Source organism: Bufo bufo, chromosome 7, assembly GCF_905171765.1.
Source record: "Bufo bufo chromosome 7, aBufBuf1.1, whole genome shotgun sequence".
NCBI classification, from domain to species: domain Eukaryota; kingdom Metazoa; phylum Chordata; class Amphibia; order Anura; family Bufonidae; genus Bufo; species Bufo bufo.
Window position 1 is genome coordinate 171237111 of NC_053395.1, and position 20298 is coordinate 171257408.

Here is a 20298-nt window from a genome sequence, read left to right on the forward strand (position 1 = left end):
CCATAGTCATGGGCTATCCCAAAGGCATACCTGGAATCAGTGTAAATGTTGGCTGTTTTTCTCTCTGCATATCTGCAAGCCATCTTCAGAGTCTTTAGCGCCACTTCTTGAGCAGACGTGTGGTGGTGTGGACTATGGTTTTTTGGAGTGTCATGTTTAATCACCACTGCCCAACCTGTGTAGTACCTGCCATCCTGGCCATACTTTACTCCATCCACAAAGGGCACATGATCTGAATTACCTAATGGCTGATTTACCACATTCCCCGGTCTCTTGTGACATCATCTGCAAACAATCGTGAGCCTCTTCCTCTGGATCTGGAAGAAAAGTTTAAGGGCCCTAACTCTTCCCTCCCCACTCGTTCCAGAGGCAACAGGGTGGCTGGATTCAAAGTATTACACCATTTGGACAGCAACATTGTCAGGCAACAAAATGGAACACTGCATTCTCAAATAGCGGGCAACAAAAAGATTTTTGGGTTGTACTTTCATGAGGATAGATGTAATATCACAGTCACTTTGTGGTTCAGGACTATCTCAGAGCTTTCATCAAGCATGGCTTGTACAACTACTACAGCTCTGATGCAGAAAGGGGCACCTCTGGCCACAGGGCCAAGTCTGGCTGAATAATATGCCACAGGGCGGCTGGCCATCCAGTTAGGTGAGGACAGTTGGGGCATGGCCATTCACTTTTGAACAATACAATCTAAATGTAATAATCTGATAGGCCCAGTGCGGGGGAGCACAAAATTGCCAGGTTTGGGCATAAAAGGCATCTACCACCTCATCTATAAGGTGGAAGGGACTAAAGGCCAAACAATCATAAAGAGGCTGCATCAAACTTGTGTATCCAAGGTTTGCGATAAGAAACAGGGCCCAAAAATGTCCTCAGTGCATTCATGTTTCTGGGCAAAGGGATGTCCTCCACAGCCTTCTTACGTTCAGGGGTTAGATGTTTCACCCCAGGAAGGTAACAGTAATGCAACAAAACTGAAGTGTTTCCTCCCCTTTTTTATTTTTTTCCTCTCACTTGCAGCCATAATCTGCTAAAAAAGGACAGGAGTGACATGGCTGCAGTATACATACTGGGTGAGTTCTAGGCTTCCTTTGGCAGCACCACCCAGGTATACTGTTTACCCTCATGTGTGAAGGCAAACAAATACCAACTGTCTGGATGTAGTGGTGCTGAAAATAAACATTTGTCAAATCAATCACAGTGGAGTGGGTTTGCTTTTCTCACTTTTTTCTTTTTCACAGGGTACAAAAGAGTGCTAGAAGCAGATACAATCTCCCTTTTTCAAAAAGTCTCGGACTGTTTGAGATATGGCATCTGACTGTGCCATACTCAAGATATACTTCCTGGGAAGAGGTGCATCCGTTTTCATCTCCACTTCCACGGAGGGACTGAGAGCTTGCCAACATCAGTGTTCCAGTAGCCCACAGATGTCCCGACATTCCCGCAAGCAGGGCTTCCTTCTCATCTTCTAGGGGTACTAAAACAAACATGGACCAGGGAGTTTTATCACTAATGGCCAACAAAGTTCCTGTTCATTGAGGGCACCTGTAAACTTCAGAGTGCCGTCCTCCTGATACAAGATGCTAGCATGTACTTTTGCAAGCAAGTCTGTACCCAGGAGCCAACAAGGGGCGTTATCACTGACGGCAAACTGGCAAGCACTTCTTGGTTAAGGGCAAATCTAATACGGATGGGTTTTGTTAAAAGGGGAGTGTACTACTTACCCATCCACTTCTACCCAAAGACTGGTGTCCTTGGAGACTAAGTCAGGGGAGGACATGTTTGCTGTGCGCAACTGTCTTGGCTGCTCCAGTATTAATCAAAAACTGGACTACTTCTTTATCACCCAGAGTGAGGAATATCATTGGGGCCGGACTTGAATCTGCTAAATTGTTTAAAAGCACAGCTGATACTGGATTGTCTGTTTCCTAATCTTGGTCTAACTTTTCCTCCTCACCTGTCTTTGTGTCGTCCTCATGACAAAAACATCGGTGTCTGTGGGGACGTACAGTGATCCGGTCATGGTCCACACAGAATACAATCCCCTTGTGTGGTGTGGACGAGGAGTACCACACACAGCACAACTCTCTCTCTCTCTCATCTGGGTTCTGGGTCCCGCAGACTCTGTAGGTCCATCTCCCAGGACCATTATAGGGTAGCAAACTTACTTTTTCCTCACTTCAATGAGGTGTTTGGCATCAGGGCTGAGGCAATGCCCGAGGAACACTACCTGTGGTTGGCACCACTGAATCACCAATGCTGTTTGATGTTACTCTGCATTTTGGTTCACAGAAGTACCCAGCTTTTCCTAATGTGGAATTTAATAGACTGAAACACAGGACTTCTCATCTTTCATAGGGATGTCTTGTAACTAGGGGATGGGCACAAGGGCTGTCGTTGTCTGTGACGTCTACCCTGTCCTCCTCCCTCTCTCCTCTAAGTCATCTAAGTCCACTCCTTCCAGTCGGACGGTGTGATCCTTCCTCTCTCTGACAGTATTGTCTCAACTGTTCATGAGGACAGATCTCTGATGTTAGCACAACATTTAACATATAACACATAACTACAAACATCGAAACGAACAGATCATACAGTACAGAACACATGAAGGGCCCATAAGAAACATTTCATTGACTTTGATAAAAAAAAAATGTAGAGCTCAATCAACACTTTTGGCACCAATAAAAACACAAAATCTTCCAAGAAAAATAAAATTAAAATCCCCAATGCTCATATTGTATGAAAAACAAATATCGTACTCCATACACATTAACATTTTCATTTGTGCATTTCTTGCTGCAGCATCATTTATTCATTTTCACAAACAGCTCATAACCATGCCCTTATTCCTGCAGTACAGACTGCACACACAACTTTGCTAAGCATCCATCAGTCTTCACACATATTCGACTTAACTACAACTTAAAGCCACACTTATTCACATTCCACTGAATGATTTATGTCCATACCAGCCACACAGTTTTCTTTCATCATAAAACTTGCAGCACAAACACAGCTTTCCTGGAAACAGACACACCACACCCAGAATTGCTGATGATCTCTGTTGTTCTGCCGTTTTTTCCAATGCCTTCTGGTCTTCAATCTGTGTAACTTGTATCTGTGATAACATACAAGTTATAATCGTACAATAATTTTTGTTAAACCCAAATCATCTTATATGCCACGTGATCTTAATTGGTGTTGCACATATATAATAATTTTTGTTAAAGGCTGGATTCCCACATTACAGTTAGCTGCTTGGGAAAGAAGAAAGAAAATTATTAGGAAATCTTCATCTTGTAAAAGTTTATTACACATATCACATTACTTACTCTGCATAGCATACTCCCTCCCTCATCTAAGGAATGTTTGCATAGCAAACTATATGCTTCTCTCTTAAAGCTGGGGGATGAAATTAGCCCACCACAGCCGTTAGCCCCCCTCCCTGACTTTTATCTCTCAAGGAGCCATCCAACTTTCCTGAGACTTCGAGATTTCGTTTGTCCGCAGACACTACAGATCCACCCCTCAGGTCTCTATTGGGGTAGGGCACTTTTCAATGGGCCGCACCTAACAATCCTTCATCGTTCAACTTTCCCCGACATCGCTGTAACACTCTCTCTTTTTCCATATTTCAACATTCAGTTCTTCATTAATATCACATCCTGCAATCTTCATCAACTTCACTTAGCTTTTCACATGTTTTGTTCCCTCCTCTCTGGCTACTAGCTGGGGGTATATATTCTCCTCCTTTATGAGGCTGGGATCGGCCCATTTCAACAGCAATGTTTCAGACTGACCCACACAAACACCTTTTAACCCTTTCCTCCGCAGACAAAGGGTTCACCCTCCCCTCTGGTTGGCTCAATCTGACTATCACGTCTGACTAATCAGCCAGGACTCCTCTCCTCATGTCTTCCCCGAAGGGTCAGGTGGCTCCGCACATCTTCCTGTACAGGTCAGGCGGAGATTACCTCCGCACGTCTTCCCCCTTGGGGGTCATGCGGCTCCGCTCGTCTTCCTGTACAGGTCAGGCGGAGTTTACTTCGTCCCACACCTCGGCACTACAGTGCCTTCTTTTCCAAACCAGGAGGTTCCTTTCCCCTTCCTTTGCCTGGGGTCTTACCGTCCGTGGTCAGTTCACTTCTCAGACAATCACTTTTACACATAACCACATATACGCACCAGAGTGATCCATCCATTCAGACTATGGTTCTATGGAACCAGGCGTTCAGCATTTCAGCTGACTACTATACTCACATGGGCTTCACCGTACAGCAGACTAAGCCACCATGGCGAGATGAACTGAATAGCAGAGAGGCAAGTAAGATAAATTGTTTTCCTACCTTTCTACTAAAGCTGTGGTCATCTCTTCTCTGCTGTTCGTCAGGTCCTGGGGGCTCCTGAGGGTTGGCTGTTGATGCTCCCTTTGCCTGGGCCCCACGTACGGGCGCCAACTGTTGAAGAAGCTTCCACTTGAAGCATTTAAGATGCAATCTGGTGCTCCAAATCAAGGTACCCCAAGGGGTTAATATCCATGTGTGGCAGAGACATATGCTGACGCAAAGGCAGGTCAAAGACAGTCTCTAGGTTTATTACAATGAGTAAAGCAGTTTTTACATCCTCTGAGGCTCATGCCATTATTTCATTGGCTAAGAAGGAAAAGAAGATAACACTTGGCTTCTGCGCAGTATGCACTGTTTTACAAACTTTGGTATGTGAACTTATGTAAACATCCATATTGTAGCGCCATCTTGTAATGGCGTCTTACTAACATTAATACTACATATGTCATATATGACACCTCCAAGTAGGTGCTTTGGGCAATGAGTATACATGGGTATCATCTAACTAAGTAGTTTGCTCAATAATTCTTCCACACATCTGTAGGCAGAGGAGAGGACAAGCACTACCTGCAGCGGCGTGCCTCCCCCTTCTTCTGTCTTCAGACAGCCTGGCTAGCAAAGGGGGGGAGGGGAGGCGCTTGAGATAAGGAACTAGCAGCTTAAAGCAACAACTAAAAAAATCATACAGCTACACAGTCCTAGAGATACAAAATATAGTATGATATTCACACATCTCTATCAACTTCCATGATCACTTACTTGGTCACTACTATAATTTAAGCTCCTTCTCACTCTCATACATAGGCAAAACATTTACCTGTGATACTAGTACTTATATACATGCTACGAGATCAGATGCTTGTAATCGTCGTTTATTATATTTGTTTTGTATCCATGCTGTTTTACAGACCAAGTGTTTTTTCATGCTTCTACTATCAATTATTGCTTTTATCACTGTTTGTAAGTTTTTATCTCTCCTCAATAAAAAGAGAATTTACAAAAAAAAGAAAACTGGCGTATTAGATGATAAATGTGACAGGGATGCCAGCCCCGCCCCCTAACCTCCATTGCCATGCCTCCTTTTCGAAAAAGTGGCGAGGCTGGCGGAGAAGCAGCATTTGTGAAAACATTTTCTGCAAGTGCTGTTGAAAAAGTCCTAAACATGCATTTTGCAACATTTTCACACCACAAAGTTAGTGTATTCAATAATAAATATGGCCCATCCTATTTAAGTTACTCCAATTTAAAACATGCATCATATGACCCATAGGGCCTTGTGACAAAGCAAATGTATTGGACGTATTGTTTTAGACTTAGAAAAACTGAGTCCCAAAACTAATACTCGCTAGATGTTTACAAGCTATTATGTATTTTAAGGGTCAGTGAAAGTAAAGGACATTTCTCTGGATCACTTTAGCTTATAATGTATTTTCGGTTAGGTGGAATGCATGCTTCCCACTTCTGGTTAAGTAGAATGCACGTCGCCATGCACGGGAGCACGGTGGTCCATTATGGTACCTATTGTCTTTGATTTGTTGTATGAGCTTAAGGAAGTGGAAGATCTTAATCCCTAAAATGTGTCCTAAGACAACAATACAGCTGATATTTTCCTGGCTTTGGAGTACATATGTACTAACCAATAAATTGGTGTTCTACAACTGACAGTTGTGAAGTATCCTCCCAGAGAATTGGATAACGTCAAGCCTACCTAGAAGGGGGGTAAGTGGACTAATTACTTCTACAGTGAAGTAAGGTATCTTTAAAGGCTATGTAAACCTTCAGGACAATATTTTTTATGATTGTATTTTATTCATTTTGGGCAAACAATTAGTTCAGCCATTTTTGAGATACAAAGGTTAAAAGTCAGTCTGTTTGCAAGCTGTCACTGGTTTCTTTGAATCCCGTCATCTGACGGCTCATGTGTAGCTCTTAACTCCGATCAACTGACCTCGTAAACACTCATTATAGCTTAAATCTTATCAAAATCAGAGATGAGACCAACACATGAGCTGTCTATCAGATGAGGGGATTCAAAGAAAACACAAAGCTGCAGCTTGCTAACAGACTTTTAACTCTTGTATCTCAGATATGGCTGAATATTTTTATTACAGACCAACTGGAAACATTATTTTTAGACCAAATAAGTAAGATGCAGTCATAAAAGAAAGTGTTCATAACCTTGTTTTGCATCTTCTGATACAGCAACCCAGGGGCGTAGCTATAGGGGGTGCAGAGGTAGCAGTCGCTACCGGGCCCAGGAGCCTGAGGAGGCCCAAATACACCAGTATTATAGAAAGTGCCTGCTGGGAGGGCTCTGTCATAGATTTTGCACTGGGGCCCGGAATCTTCAAGTTACACCACTGGCTTGAGGGAAGGGGTTAGGTCAAGAATTTGGCATTTGGGGGGGCCGTTTCAATTTTTGCCTCAGGCAGCATGAAGGTTATGCGCTCCCCTGTCCCTTGCCACAAAGCGCTGAGGGAAGGGGGGGGGGGGGGATCATGCACCAGGGCCCACAAGCCTTTAGCTATGCCCCTGCAGCAACCCCAACTGCTTGGGTTATTTTTCTTTTTTATTATATGCATAGTGGAGGACAGTGGACTGAGAGGACTGTGCAGCTGTTACTTTCTGACTGCACATTTCTCTCTATGATTTGCTAGTGACTTTGCTCAATCATTAAAGGAAGAGTCAGTGTGTGATGAGATCGCTGTGACCCTATAACTATGTCACTGCACTAGCCAGAACTGTTACTCTTTATCTCCATTCTCTAGAAACTGCACTTGGAGATGTTGTCGGATCAGCCGCGTACAACGACTTATAGAAATGTTATAATGCAAAACAGTGCAGCCCTAAAAGGCAAACGTATCCTTGACCTAGGATGTGGAACTGGGATCATAAGCTTCTTCTGTGCACAACTGACAAAGCCGGAAATTGTAAGTAGTTAATCTCCACACATGATCCGTGTTGGTATTAGGGCTCATGCACATGACCGGATGCGCAAAACACGGATTATAGCTATGTGCATTCCGCTTTTTTGCAGAACGAAATGGCCTGCCCCTAATAAAACAGGCCTATCCTTGTCCGTAAAACAGACAAGACTAGGACTTGTTCTATTTTTTGCAGGGCTGTGGAATGGACATATGGATGCTGATAGCACATGGAGTGTTGTCCACGTCTTTTTCAGCCGCATTAAAGTGAATGAGTCCACATCTGACCCTCAAAAAATGGGTATCGGATGCGGACCAAAAATACGTTTCTGTGCATGAGCCCTTAAGCACATCTCGTTAATTTCTAACGATAATTTGTTTTCCCTTAGTCCTAACAGCAGCACAAATGGGGTTAACTGCCCCCCGTGGACTGGTAGGATCGGCAGAATTTTTAATGAGCCCAAAGAAGAACCAATGAATAAACTCCAGCTCCCCTAAAGGGAGGGGTTCACCCCCCAGCCCACTGTGTCTATAACAAGAAAGTACTTAGAGCGGGAAAATTTGTGTGCTGCTGTTAGGACTAAGGGAAAACAAATTATCGTTAGAAATTAACGATTCCCTTACGTCCTACCAGCAGCACAGATGGGGAGATAGCAAGAAGAATCCCCAAGGGAGGGTCCTCATGCCTGGCAGAAGTAAGAACTGTCTGCCCAAAGGCCGAAAACTCTGCTACCTTAGCATCTATTCTATAATGAGAGATGAAGGTTGATTCAGAGCTCCAGGAAGCCGCCTTACAGATCAACTCTAAGGGGAGAAGGCTTCTCTCCGCGACAGAGGTTGCTACGGCCCTAGTAGAATGGGCCCTCACAAACTCCGGAGTATCTAAAGATTGGGACATGAAAGCTTCCCTGATGGCTTCCTTGACCCTGCGACTAATAGTAGTTTTAGACGCTTTACGGCCTTTAGACTTACCGGCAAACAGGATGAAGAGGTTCTCATCTATCCTGAACTCTCTGGATCTATCCACATAGATCTGGAGGCATCTTGAGATGTCCAGTGGATGTCTAACTGGAACATCAGAGGAGGAGGCGGAGAATAATACAGGTAGAGAGATTACCTGGTTAATATTTTGAAAAGTTGGAACCTTAGGTCTAAAATAAGGTAGAAATTTCAGAAGGACTCTGTCCTGTAAAAAAATGATATATGGATGCCAGGAGAAAAACCACTTTAAGAGTTAAGAACTTAAAATTTGCTTCCTCCAAAGGTTCAAAGGGGGGAGATGCTAACCCCTTGAGAACGACTGACAGGTCCCATTGGGGAACGGGTTTCAGTATTGTAGGCTTCAATCTTTCAGATCCCTTAAGGAAGCGTTTGATGAGCAGGTCCCGAGAGTATGGTCTGTTGAGACAGGCCGAGATGGCAAAGACTTGAACCTTCAGTGTAGATGGGGAGAGACCTTTATCTAATCCATCCTGAAGGAACTGTAATATCGCAGGAAGGGGCGGATCTGCAGACGCCACATGGTTGGAGCTACACCATGACGTGAAGATCCTCATGATCCGGGAGCAGGCCTTCTTCGTAGACTCTGCTCTGGAATGCGACAGGGTTCTCAGGACCGACTCAGAGAGCCCACCCACTCTGGGAAGGGACTGATCAACCTCCAGGCTGTCAGGTTGAATCTGTGCAGATCTGGGCAGAGATGAGTGTCCCACGACACCAGGATCTGCTCTGGGGGGAGTCTCCAATATTGTCCCCGACTCATCTGAATGAGCTGGGTAAACCAGGATCTCCTGGGCCAAAATGGTATGATGGCTATTACCGAGGCCTGATCCTGACGGATTTTCATCAATACCCTCGGTATCATGGAAAAAGGGGGGAAGATGTAAGCCAGCCTGAACCTCCACGGTATCGTCAGAGCGTCTGTCGCCAGGGGGTTGTCCTCCCTGTATAGGGAACAGAACCTCTGTACCTTGGCGTTGAACCTAGTTGCCATGAGATCTATCTCTGGCATGCCCCACCTGAGATCTCCGGATGCAGTGACCACTCCATAGTCAGTAAGCCGCGACTTAGGCGATCCGCAATGATGTTAAGGGAGCCTCGGATGTGAGTGGCAGATAGATGGGATAGGTTCAGCTCTGCCCACCGCAGAATTACCCAATCTCTGAAAGAAGGGGTAAGGATCTTGTGCCTCCCTGCTTGTTTATGTAAAGCACTGCAGTCATGTTGTCTGACTGGACTTTCACTGCTTTGACCCGGATCCGAGGGGCGAAGTGGAGGAGGGCTAGCCGGATAGCACGCATCTCGCAAAGATTCAAAGAAAGATGCCTCTCCTGAGGAGACCAAGATCCCCGAACTGGGGATCCGTTTAAATGGGCGCCCCAGCCTACAAGGGACGCGTCTGTTGTCAATATGAGCCAATCTGGTTGGGTCATAGACTTTCCTGCTGGTAGATGGAACCACCATCTGAGGGAATTCCGGGTTTGGTTGGATAGGGAGCACAGGGAATCTAGCCCCGCAGGGCTGCCGTTCCATTTGTCTAAGACCTCCGATTGAAGAGGACGGAGGTGCCATAAAGCCCAAGGGACTGCATCCGCAGCCGCTGACATGAGCCCCAGCATCTTCATGAGAGTCCGGATGGAGACTCGTCGTGGGACTGAAAGGAACCTTGCCAGGTCCTGAATCCGCGCTCTTCTTTCTGGCGTCAACTGGAGGGACATCTCCAGAGAGTCGACCACGAATCCTAAATAATGGATTGAAGTCGGGCTCACGTTCGACTTCTGCCAGTTGATGATCCAGCCTGGGCGGAGCAGAAAGGAAATTGCGACATGAAGATGATGAGTAAGTATTGGGACCGAAGAGGCTAGAAAAAGCCAATCGTCCAAGTAGGGAACAATGGTCAGTCCCTGAAGTCTCAGAGCTGCCACCACCGATACTACCACCATGGTGAAGATAAGAGGGGCAGATGAGATTCCGAAAGGGAGGGTGGCAAATTGAAAATGCCTGCGCACTCCTGAAATCTGGACCGCGATCCTGAGAAATTTCCGAGAGGAGGGGTGGATCGGGATGTGGAGGTAAGCATCCTTGAGGTCCAGAGTAGCCATCACGTCCCCAGGGCTGAGGATGTGGCTGACTGACCTTATGGTTTCCATCCGGAACCTGGTTCTCCTAACGAATCGATTGAGAAATCTCAAATCTATGATCATCCGGAGATCTCCTGTTTTCTTGGGCACCAGGAATACTGGATAATAAATCCCTAGACCCCTCTCCCCTGCCGGTACCTCCTCCAGGGCTCCCTTGGAAATGTAGTCCTGAATATAGGACTCTAAGATCTTCTGTTTGGCCGGCAGAAAACTTTGAGTGGCGATGAATCTTTCTGGGGGGAGAGAAACGAGATCTATTAGATAACCGGCAGCCACTATGCTTTGAACCCAGGAGTCTGAAATTTCCTGGGCCCATACATGCTTGAAATGGGAGAGACGACCCCCCACGGGGAGTTGGGGGAGGTGTACGGGAAAATCCAGAGGCGTAACGACAGGGGTAGCAGGGTTTAACCAAGAGCCTCGGAGAGGCCCATAGTCAGGAGGGTTTTGCCTCCTTGGTGGGTTTGCGGGAGCATCTCGAAAATCTTCTAGACTGCCCCCCCAATCTCTACGTCTGGCCTGCTGTCCGGATCTGCCTCCGCGATCCTGCCTCCCCCAGCCCGAAAGGGCTGTTGGGGGAGACTCTTCCTGTCACGACCGATATCCCAGCAGCAGTCGTGTCGCACCAGACGGAGGGGAAGGGGGACCCTTATCTATGGATGGGAAATAGAATAGCCACCCCTGACTAACCCTAAGCTGGCACCTGTCTGCCCTGATACCCTAGACGGGGTGTGAACCCTTGCGGCGAGCAGGATGCCTAAACCCTCAGTCACCCTAACAAGACTAGACTGGGGAAAGGCCGATGGGAGCACTAGTCACCATCACTCATGTCTAGGAGAACAACAGGGGAAGACAGCAACAAACAAACAATCTCCAGCAGAGATAGACTTATCCAGTCACGAGCAGAGAAGGCGATTCCAATCACGACAGTCCACGCCAGACAAGAGCTCCACAGCAATACCTTCAAACGATTTCCTTCAAAGGTCAGAATAGCACTGGAAGTAAGGACTATATCTGGCAATGACTGCAAGTGAAACTGAAACTAATATAGTAGCTGGGAGTGGCAGACAGGACTCACCTGAGAAGGATGCCTACAAACTCCCAGTCAGGACAAAAAGGTTCACAAGGCAAAACCCGGATGACATACCCTGAACCACGGAGCAAACTCACAAGCTATCGCGAGTAGCAAGTCGCTGCGACCTTCTTCTCCCAGACCTGTCTGGATCAGTCACAGTCGTGACACTTCCCCTTCTTATCGGAGAGTCCCTCCATAATGTTGTCTAATTCCAAAACGAACAGGCGGTCCGGCTCGAAAGGGAGCCCACACAAATTATACTTAGAGGCGTTATCCGCATTCCAGGGTTTCAGCCATAGAGGTCTCCTGGCAGCCGACACTAGTGCCATTGTCTTGGCTGCCAGCTTCAGCTGTAACTGGGACGTGTCACATAAGAAGTCCATGGCCAAATTAACAGATTTAAATGCGGCCAGGATATCGTCCCTGGAGACACTCTGGTCGACATCTGTCTGAATCTGGTTCAGCCTAGTACGTAAAAAGGAAGTGACCTCCGTGGCTGCAATAGATGTTGAGGCCGAGGCTGCGGCCGCTGAGTAGCTCCTTCTCAGGGTGCACTCTGCCCTCCTATCGAGAGGGTCCTGCAGGCTAGTCCCATCGTCCGCAGGGACCAGAGTGCGCCTGGACAATTTGGCTATAGCCATGTCCACCTTAGGAATGGAACCCCATGATTCCACCAAGGGTTTAGCCATCGGGAACATCAGTTTAAACCTTCGGGTAAGGACTGGACCTTTTTCCGTTTTTTTCCATTCTGTGCGCATCACAGAAAGAGGGGTCTCATCCGCCTTAAAGACCCTTTGAGTCCGACAGGCGGGATCGGAGGACTCCCCTATGTCAACATCATGGTCCCCTGACCTGATGGACTTCAATAACTTCTGTGTTTTTTCGGGTGGGAAAAAACACGAAGTTGATTCTTTCTCCTCAGAGGAAGATGACCCCACTGAGAGAGACGTGGGTTTGTCAGTACGGGCGGCAACTTCCATCGGAGTCTGGGAGGGAATCGGTAGCCTCTCATTCAGTAACCGTACGACCCCTTTGATGTCTTCGCCCACTGGTACATATCTTGCATCGTGGGTTCCGTGGCGGTACCGGAACGGCAACTGTCGTCTAATGGCGTGTTGCAGTCATAACAGGCCAGGTGTTTCCTCTTGGCTGCAGACTTCCGCTGCTGGTCTGACTCTCTAGGAGAAGCCATAGCTGTAACGAAAGAAGAGATTAAAACATCCCTAAAGTCCAATGACAGGGAGTTTATAACACACAAATTAACCTAACGGTATGCCCACCAACCAGAGGAGTAACGACAGATACTTGGAAAAAATTAGAAGCTAAGGAAATCAGAAAGACAGTGAACTCTCAGTCAAGCCCAAGGGGACTCTGGAGCTAGCTTGTTAAAGCAGCGCAACCAGAGACAGAATGATGGGCTCAGGGAGCTTAAAAGGGAAAAGCTCCGCCCCAGGGGAGGGATTTCCTGTAGCAATCACCCCCCCTGAAACGTCACTGCCACAGATTATTTCTGAAAACTTATACTGTGGTAATAAGAGGAATACCACCCCCCCCTGTGAGAAAAGATCCAGCCGGTAACCTTCAGTTTTGTTTAAAAAAGACGCCGCCGGCCAGGACCGAGAGACCGGAAGTGACGCCGCAGCTGGCCGCGCGTCACTTCCGGTCATGGCGGCGCCAGCATCGGAGCGCCGCAGCATCGCCAACACAGGAGGGAGGCGCAGCACCAAGAAAGGCAACGCACTACCCCCAGGTACGCCAGCAAAGAAGTTCCAATGGGGGAAAAGTAAGAAAAAAAGAGCGCAACCATAAGCACTGTCTACAATGCCTTATTCTAGAAAAAATGGAGGCAAAAATGGGGGTTGTAATAAAACCCCAATATAATAAAACGGCCTCCAGTTCCCCCAAAGAGAGGGGAGAGAAAACTCGCCAGTCCACCTATCCAAAGGACAGAAAAAAACACAGTGGGCTGGGGGTGAAGCCCTCCCTTTAGGGGAGCTGGAGTTTATTCATTGGTTCTTCTTTGGGCTCATTAAAAATTCAGCCGGTCCTACCAGTCCACGGGGGGCAGTTAACCCCATCTGTGCTGCTGGTAGGACGTAAGGGAATCTATGTTAAAGCGACCATAACCCTAGAAAAATCTCTTAAGCAAAGTGTTTGTATGTAAGAATGTCTGCCCACAACAAAATGGCTCAGATCTCCTCAATATTAAGTAGTTTCACTATGTAGTCTAATGGAGATTAGTATGTCAAGGATAACAACCATTTTGAATGATATGTCCATCTTCACCACGTTTTAGTTTTTTTAATTATTATTATTTACATTAAAGCAGCTTTGCAAATAGTCTTCAGTACATTTTCCCTACAATTTGTGCTTATAGCAGTGTTTGTATCTACCTGTCTCCACGGTGACAGACCACAAATAAATTGTTTGTAGTCTGATCTTGCAGTCTTTGTGTACATTTCTATACCACTTCTTGCTAATCTTTCAAATGTATATTATGAAGTAGTAGAGGTCAGATAGAAGAGAGTATGATTGCAGTATCAGACTACACAGGGTTTGTTGTATGTTACCACGGAAATACATAGGACTTGTTGCTAGAAAGCAGTAAGATATTTTTAATAAAGACTGTTGCAAAGTTGTTTAACTTTTCATTTAAACTGCACTGGAAAATTGGCAAAAGTGTACATCTCTATCAGAAAGGGGTACTTTATAATTATATATTGTGCCTGTGAATAAACCAGTAATAGGTTTTAGGTTTCTAAGACAACCCCAACAATTATATATTATTTATTATAGTACAGACTTTTATTATGGGTTAAATGAGAGAGAGAAAAAATGCTGATGTTTAGCCCTGTCAATCAAGGAAGTGTGCAGAGCACAGGGGGTGTTACAAAGCAGTGCTCAAAGGATTCAGAAAAAATATACAGTGTTTGGGGTATTTTGGGCAGATAATACCAGAGAACCCCTTTAACCTGGAGTGATGTGCGAACATGGCGCTCGCTCCCACGTGCAGTGGGCGTCATGGCCGGCAGGTCTCTGATGTTTCAAAACAGCAGAGACCTGCAGCTAATTACTGTGACCGGCAATAATGCTGATTGCGTTAATTAGAGGCTTTAGATGCCGTGATCATGTGAGATCACGGCATCTAAATACGCAAAAACCCGGAAGTGTTACCAACACCCCTTGTGGCCAATGGGGCTGTTGGTAGTTGCTCTGAATACTGACGAGGCTGGCCAACATAAGAAATGAGCAATTGACAGTCATAAACTCATTTTAAAAATCCCTGATTGTACAAAATTAAAAATTAAAAAACTGAATTTATATGCTCATATATGAGCTTCAAAATCATTACAAAACAATAAAAAAAAATGTAAAAAAACAAAAAAGTTTAAATCACCCCCCTTTCCGTATAATAAAAAACTAAAAAAAAAAAAACGAAATACCCATGATGTTTATATTTATTGTTATCACCGTGACCAAAATCACCTGTACTATTAAAATATAAAAATAAAAAAATCCGGTGAATGGCGTAACCGAAAAAAGGGTCAAAATAGCCAATTTGCCATTTTTTCATAGATTCTCTTACCAAAAACTTTTGATGAAATGTGATCAAAAAGTCACACACACTCCAAATTGATATCAATAAAAACTACAGATTGTTCCACAAAAAATTAGCCAGTCAGTAGACATACAGCTCAGTAGACATACAGTACAGACCAAAAGTTTGGACACACCTTCTCATTCAAAGAGTTTTCTTTATTTTCATGACTATGAAAATTGCAGATTCACACTGAAGGCATCAAAACTATGAATTAACACATGTGGAATTATATACCTAACAAACAAGTGTGAAACAACTGAAAATATGTCATATTCTAGGTTCTTCAAAGTAGCCACCTTTTGCTTTGATTACTGCTTTGCACACTCTTGGCATTCTCTTGATGAGCTTCCAGAGGTAGTCCCCTGAAATGGTTTTCACTTCACAGGTGTGCCCTGTCAGGTTTAAGAAGTGGGATTTCTTGCCTTATAAATGGGGTTGGGACCATCAGTTGCGTTGAGGAGAAGTCAGGTGGATACACAGCTGATAGTCCTACTGAATAGACTGTGAAAAACGAGTGGCCATCAATACTTTAAGAAATGAAGGTCAGTCAGTCAGCTGAAAAATTGGAAAAACTTTGAAAGTAAGGGCTATTTCACCATGAAGGAGAGTGATGGGGTGCTGTGCCAGATGACCTGGCCTCCACAGTCACCGGACCTGAACCCAATTAAGATGGTTTGGGGTGAGCTGGACCGCAGAGTGAAGGCAAAAGGGCCAACAAGTGCTAAGCATCTCTGGGAACTCCTTCAAGACTGTTGGAAGACCATTTCAGGGGACTACCTCTTGAAGCTCATCAAGAGAATGCCAAGAGTGTGCAAAGCAGTAATCAAAGCAAAAGGTGGCTACTTTGAAGAACCTAGAATATGACATATTTTCAGTTGTTTCACACTTGTTTGTTATGTATATAATTCCACATGTGTTAATTCATAGTTTTGATGCCTTCATAGTCATGAAAATAAAGAAAACTCTTTGAATGAGAAGGTGTGTCCAAACTTTTGGTCTGTACAGTAAGTATAAAAAAGTGGTCAGAATATGGTGATCTAAAAAAAACAATAAATTTATTATGACACTATTTAGACATACAAAACCTATACATTTGGGGTATCGTTGTAATCGTACTGACCCAGAGAATGAATGGCATGGGTCAGTTTTGCCACAGACAAAACGCCGTGGGAACAAAACCCGTTAAATGGTGGAGGAATTGCGTTTTCTTTCAATTCCACCCCATTTGGAATTTTTTTTTACTTCTTCCCACTACATTGTATGCCATAATTAATGGTGGCATTAGACAGTACAACTTGTCCCGCAAAAAATAAGCCCTCATACAGCTATGTTAATGGAAATATAAAAAAGTTATCGCTCAAGGAAGATAGGGAAGAAAAATGAAAACGCAAAAATGAAAAAACCTCCGGTAGTGAAACGGTTAAGATGGAAAAGCTGTTGGTCCTTAGAGCATTCATCCAACAGCTGTTAAATGTGGGTGGCCTCTTTGTAACCTCTCCATTCAATGGGACCTCTCCATACAAATGAGACTGTCTGTAGGGGCCTCAAAGGGGTTGTTACGGATGTTGATATTGATGGCCTATCCTCAGGACAGGCCATCAGTATCGGATCGGCAGGGATCCGACCCCAGCACCCCTGCTGATCAACTGTTTAGTGGTAGTGCTGTCCATTGTGTAGTGGCCGGAGAGGGTAACTGCTGCGTTGCTCCTATTCACTTCAGTGGGAGTGGTGCTGCAGTTACCAGCTCTGTCGACTACACAATGGATGGAGCTGTGTATTTCCCACATCGGAGCTGATTGGTGGATTTTGGAACCGGACCAATCGGATATTGATGGGCCTATCCTAAGGATAGGCCATCAATATCAAAACCCTGGACAACCCCTTAGAGGGTGTGGCCACTTATGGTGTAAGTGCTGGAATTCACACTAAATAGTGTGGATTTTGTTGTGGAATTCATTTTAAAAATGCTGTGGATTTGTCCCAGAATGCAACCTCTTCAATGCAAAGTGTGAAATCTATAGCTTACTGCAACAGAATTTGCATGCTGTAAATTTAAAATCTGCACCGCTGGTCAACATACAAATTTTGTTGCCCAAATTTTCCACAGCATATGGATGAGATCCTCTGCCTGCTGTGGGAAATCTGCAGCATCTACACCACCTGTGGCCTTATGCTTAGGGTATATTGCATATTATATTAACAGAAGTCATCTTGAAGGTACAGCTGTAGATTAAGCTGAATTCACACAAGTAGATTTGTTATCAAGCCTAAAGGGAAGTAAAGGATATACTGATACTTCTTTTTTTGGATGTAGCTGAGTTTGTCTTGGCAACACCATGTGTTGATCCAGCTTGCCACTCTACTTTTTGATTGAATAGCAGCATGGCGTTGTGAGATCCCGTTCCAACCTCTGCCAGTCCAGGAATCTACTGAATTACACTGACATAATGCTGTCAGTGTAATACAATAGATTCCAGGTCTCACAGGAACACACAGCCTTACCAATCATTGCTATGCTGTGTGATCCTTTCTGAGGTGTGGAGGTGAAAACAGAACCTCACACTGACATACACTACGAGTTTCTTGCATTGAACTTGCTCATGTGTGTCTGGCCTAAGAGAGCTAAATCACTTTTAGGTGTTAATTTTAACAAGTATCCTGTAATGTGTTCCTTTCTGTGATCGTTCCAAAAATCATGGAAAAAAGATACAAAACATCCTACACAATATGACTAAATATGTGGATGTGCATGGCTATATTTATAAAAGAAAAATCACAGAAAATAATGCAATAGATGCAAACATTATATATGGACTAAGGGCTTAGTCCATATATAATGTTTGCATCTATTGTATGAGTGCATTATTTTCAGCATTTCTTTTTTCTTTATAAATGTACATCCACATATTTGGTTATCATATTGTGCAGAAAGTTTTGATTTTTTTCCGTGATTTTTGAAATTTATGTTCTTGAAGGAGTGGTACTTTAATGTGTGTTCGCTCCTATTTTATCTTGGGAGTAGCATTCTTGTGCACTTTTGCCCCTCCTATTCCACAGGTGACCTTGAATAGGTGGTACATATAGGTGTGCGTGCTCTTCCTCTCTTTGGATGTTTGATGCACATAGAGGTAACTAGGAGCAGCACACTATATGTACAGGGTCTGCTCTCCTGAATATAGATGCCCTACAGCATAGGTAGGTTTAGAGTAGGAACTGCCTGACTGAGACCACCTTGGCGCGGGTAGGCGGGTACAGATGTGTTTTTATCAAAATATATTGGCTGAGAGTCTCAGATGGTATCATAGCAGAGTGAGGGTTTAGTCCATATATAATGTTTGCATCTATTATATGAGTGCATTATTTTCCTTTCTATGAGAGTGACACAACAGTCTCTTATTCGCAGGTATATGCAGTAGAAGCCAGTGAGATTGCCGAGCAGACACATAAATTGGCAGATGAGAATGGCTATTCAAGCATCGTCCAGGTTCTGTGTCAGAGGGCAGAAGAATTACAATTACCTACCAAGGTTGACGTCCTTGTGTCTGAGTGGATGGGAACTTGTCTGCTGGTATGATGCTGAGCACTTTATTCTTTTTGAATCTGTATTTTTAATAATTTTTCACTCAATTTTTAATTTAAAGGGGTGTTCTCATTTCAGGCCCTTGTAGCATGTCTATAGGATAGAATGGGTAACAGGGAAACATGAACTACGCTGCCTCCATACTTTTGGAAACAGCGTTGTTCAGTTTGCTATGCTGTTTGTGCAATATCATTTCACTTCTACGAGAGTTACAGAAACAACATGGCAGAAAGCTCCCTTGTATCCATAAACCTGGTTACCTCTCACATCCTGGATGCGGCAGCCGACAGGGTAGAGTGAGCTGGCACAGAATCGGGGCATCTCTGTTCAAGAGAGTGGTGTGGGTCGCAGATGTGGATATGCAATTAATGTCTGAGATGAGAACACCCGTATAAGTTTTGTGTTTTGCCTAAATTTCTAAAAGGGGTTCTATACTAAAGGCTCGTGCACACTAACATATTTTCTTTCCGTGTCCGGTCCGTATTTTTTGCGGACCGTATGCGGAACCATTCATTTGAATGGGTCCTCAAAAAAAAATAAAAAAAAGTTACCCCGTGTGCTTTCCATATTTCCGTTACGCAAGAAAATACAACATGTCCTATTATTGTCCGCATTACGCACAGGGATAGTACTGTTCTGTTAGGTGCCAGACATTCCGTTCCGCAAAATATGGAATGCACACAGATGTCATCTGTATTTTTTGTGGACCGCAAAATACATACGGTCGTGTGCATGAGCCCTAATATTGTAACCTCTTAACCTGTCAAGACTGGGATAGGAGAGGAGGGAATTAAAATGTGACTTCCAACACTTTGCGTCGGACAGAATGCTGTTTTTGGCAATTACATAGGAGAATTTTATATAACGTTTAAGATTCTGCAGTATTTATCATCCGTTTTCATGTCAAACCCATTTCAAACTCTTCCATCTGCAGTTTGAATTCATGTTGGAATCCGTTCTCTTAGCTCGTGATTTGTGGCTGAAGGAGGACGGGGTGATGTGGCCAAGCACTGCTCGTGTCCACCTGGTGCCATGCAGTGCAGACAAAGAGTATGCTTCTAGAGTCCTTTTCTGGGACTCTCTTTATGGCCTGGACTTTAGTGTCTTGAAGTAAGTGTCATAGCAGCATGTAGGTAGATGAGAAATAAAAAATAAAAAAAACCTTTATGGCAATAAGAGCAACTTGCATAAGAGTACTTGCACGCACTGCAGTAGCCACAAAATTCCTGCAACTTACAGTGTAACAGCTGGTCATTACCGTCAGAAAATTACTGTAAATTTGCAAATGTCTAGTATGTGTAAGGCTTCTTCACCAGGAATACATCCTCAAAAAAAATAACATTGTTTCAATTAAGTTTTTATTTTAACCATGAAAACATTCATTTTTTTTCCATGTCGTTAGTTTAAACGCTATGTACATCTTCAGATGCAGTTTTTTACGATTGCATTTTACTCATTTTGGGCTAAAAATAATTTTTTCCATTGGTGTTTATTCAAAATATTGAGCCTGTCACAAAAGGTTAACTGTCTAGCTGTGTTACTGGTACTTTCACTTTGTGCCGTCTTCTAATAACCCTTATTTCTAAATTACTAAGCGGTCATAAACACTTAATTAAG

General features: G+C 44.3%; 1 protein-coding gene across 1 annotated transcript in view; it reads left to right on the plus strand.

Annotated features, from left to right (window-relative positions):
• The window catches only part of PRMT2 (protein arginine methyltransferase 2), a 61872-nt gene that overhangs the window by 31886 nt on the left and 9688 nt on the right, over positions 1–20298 (plus strand). Inside the window, exons 3-5 of the mRNA XM_040441933.1 lie at positions 7130–7291; positions 18505–18669; positions 19616–19791. Of these exons, the coding sequence (XP_040297867.1) occupies positions 7130–7291; positions 18505–18669; positions 19616–19791 (503 nt within the window). The remainder of the gene's footprint in view (positions 1–7129; positions 7292–18504; positions 18670–19615; positions 19792–20298) is intronic.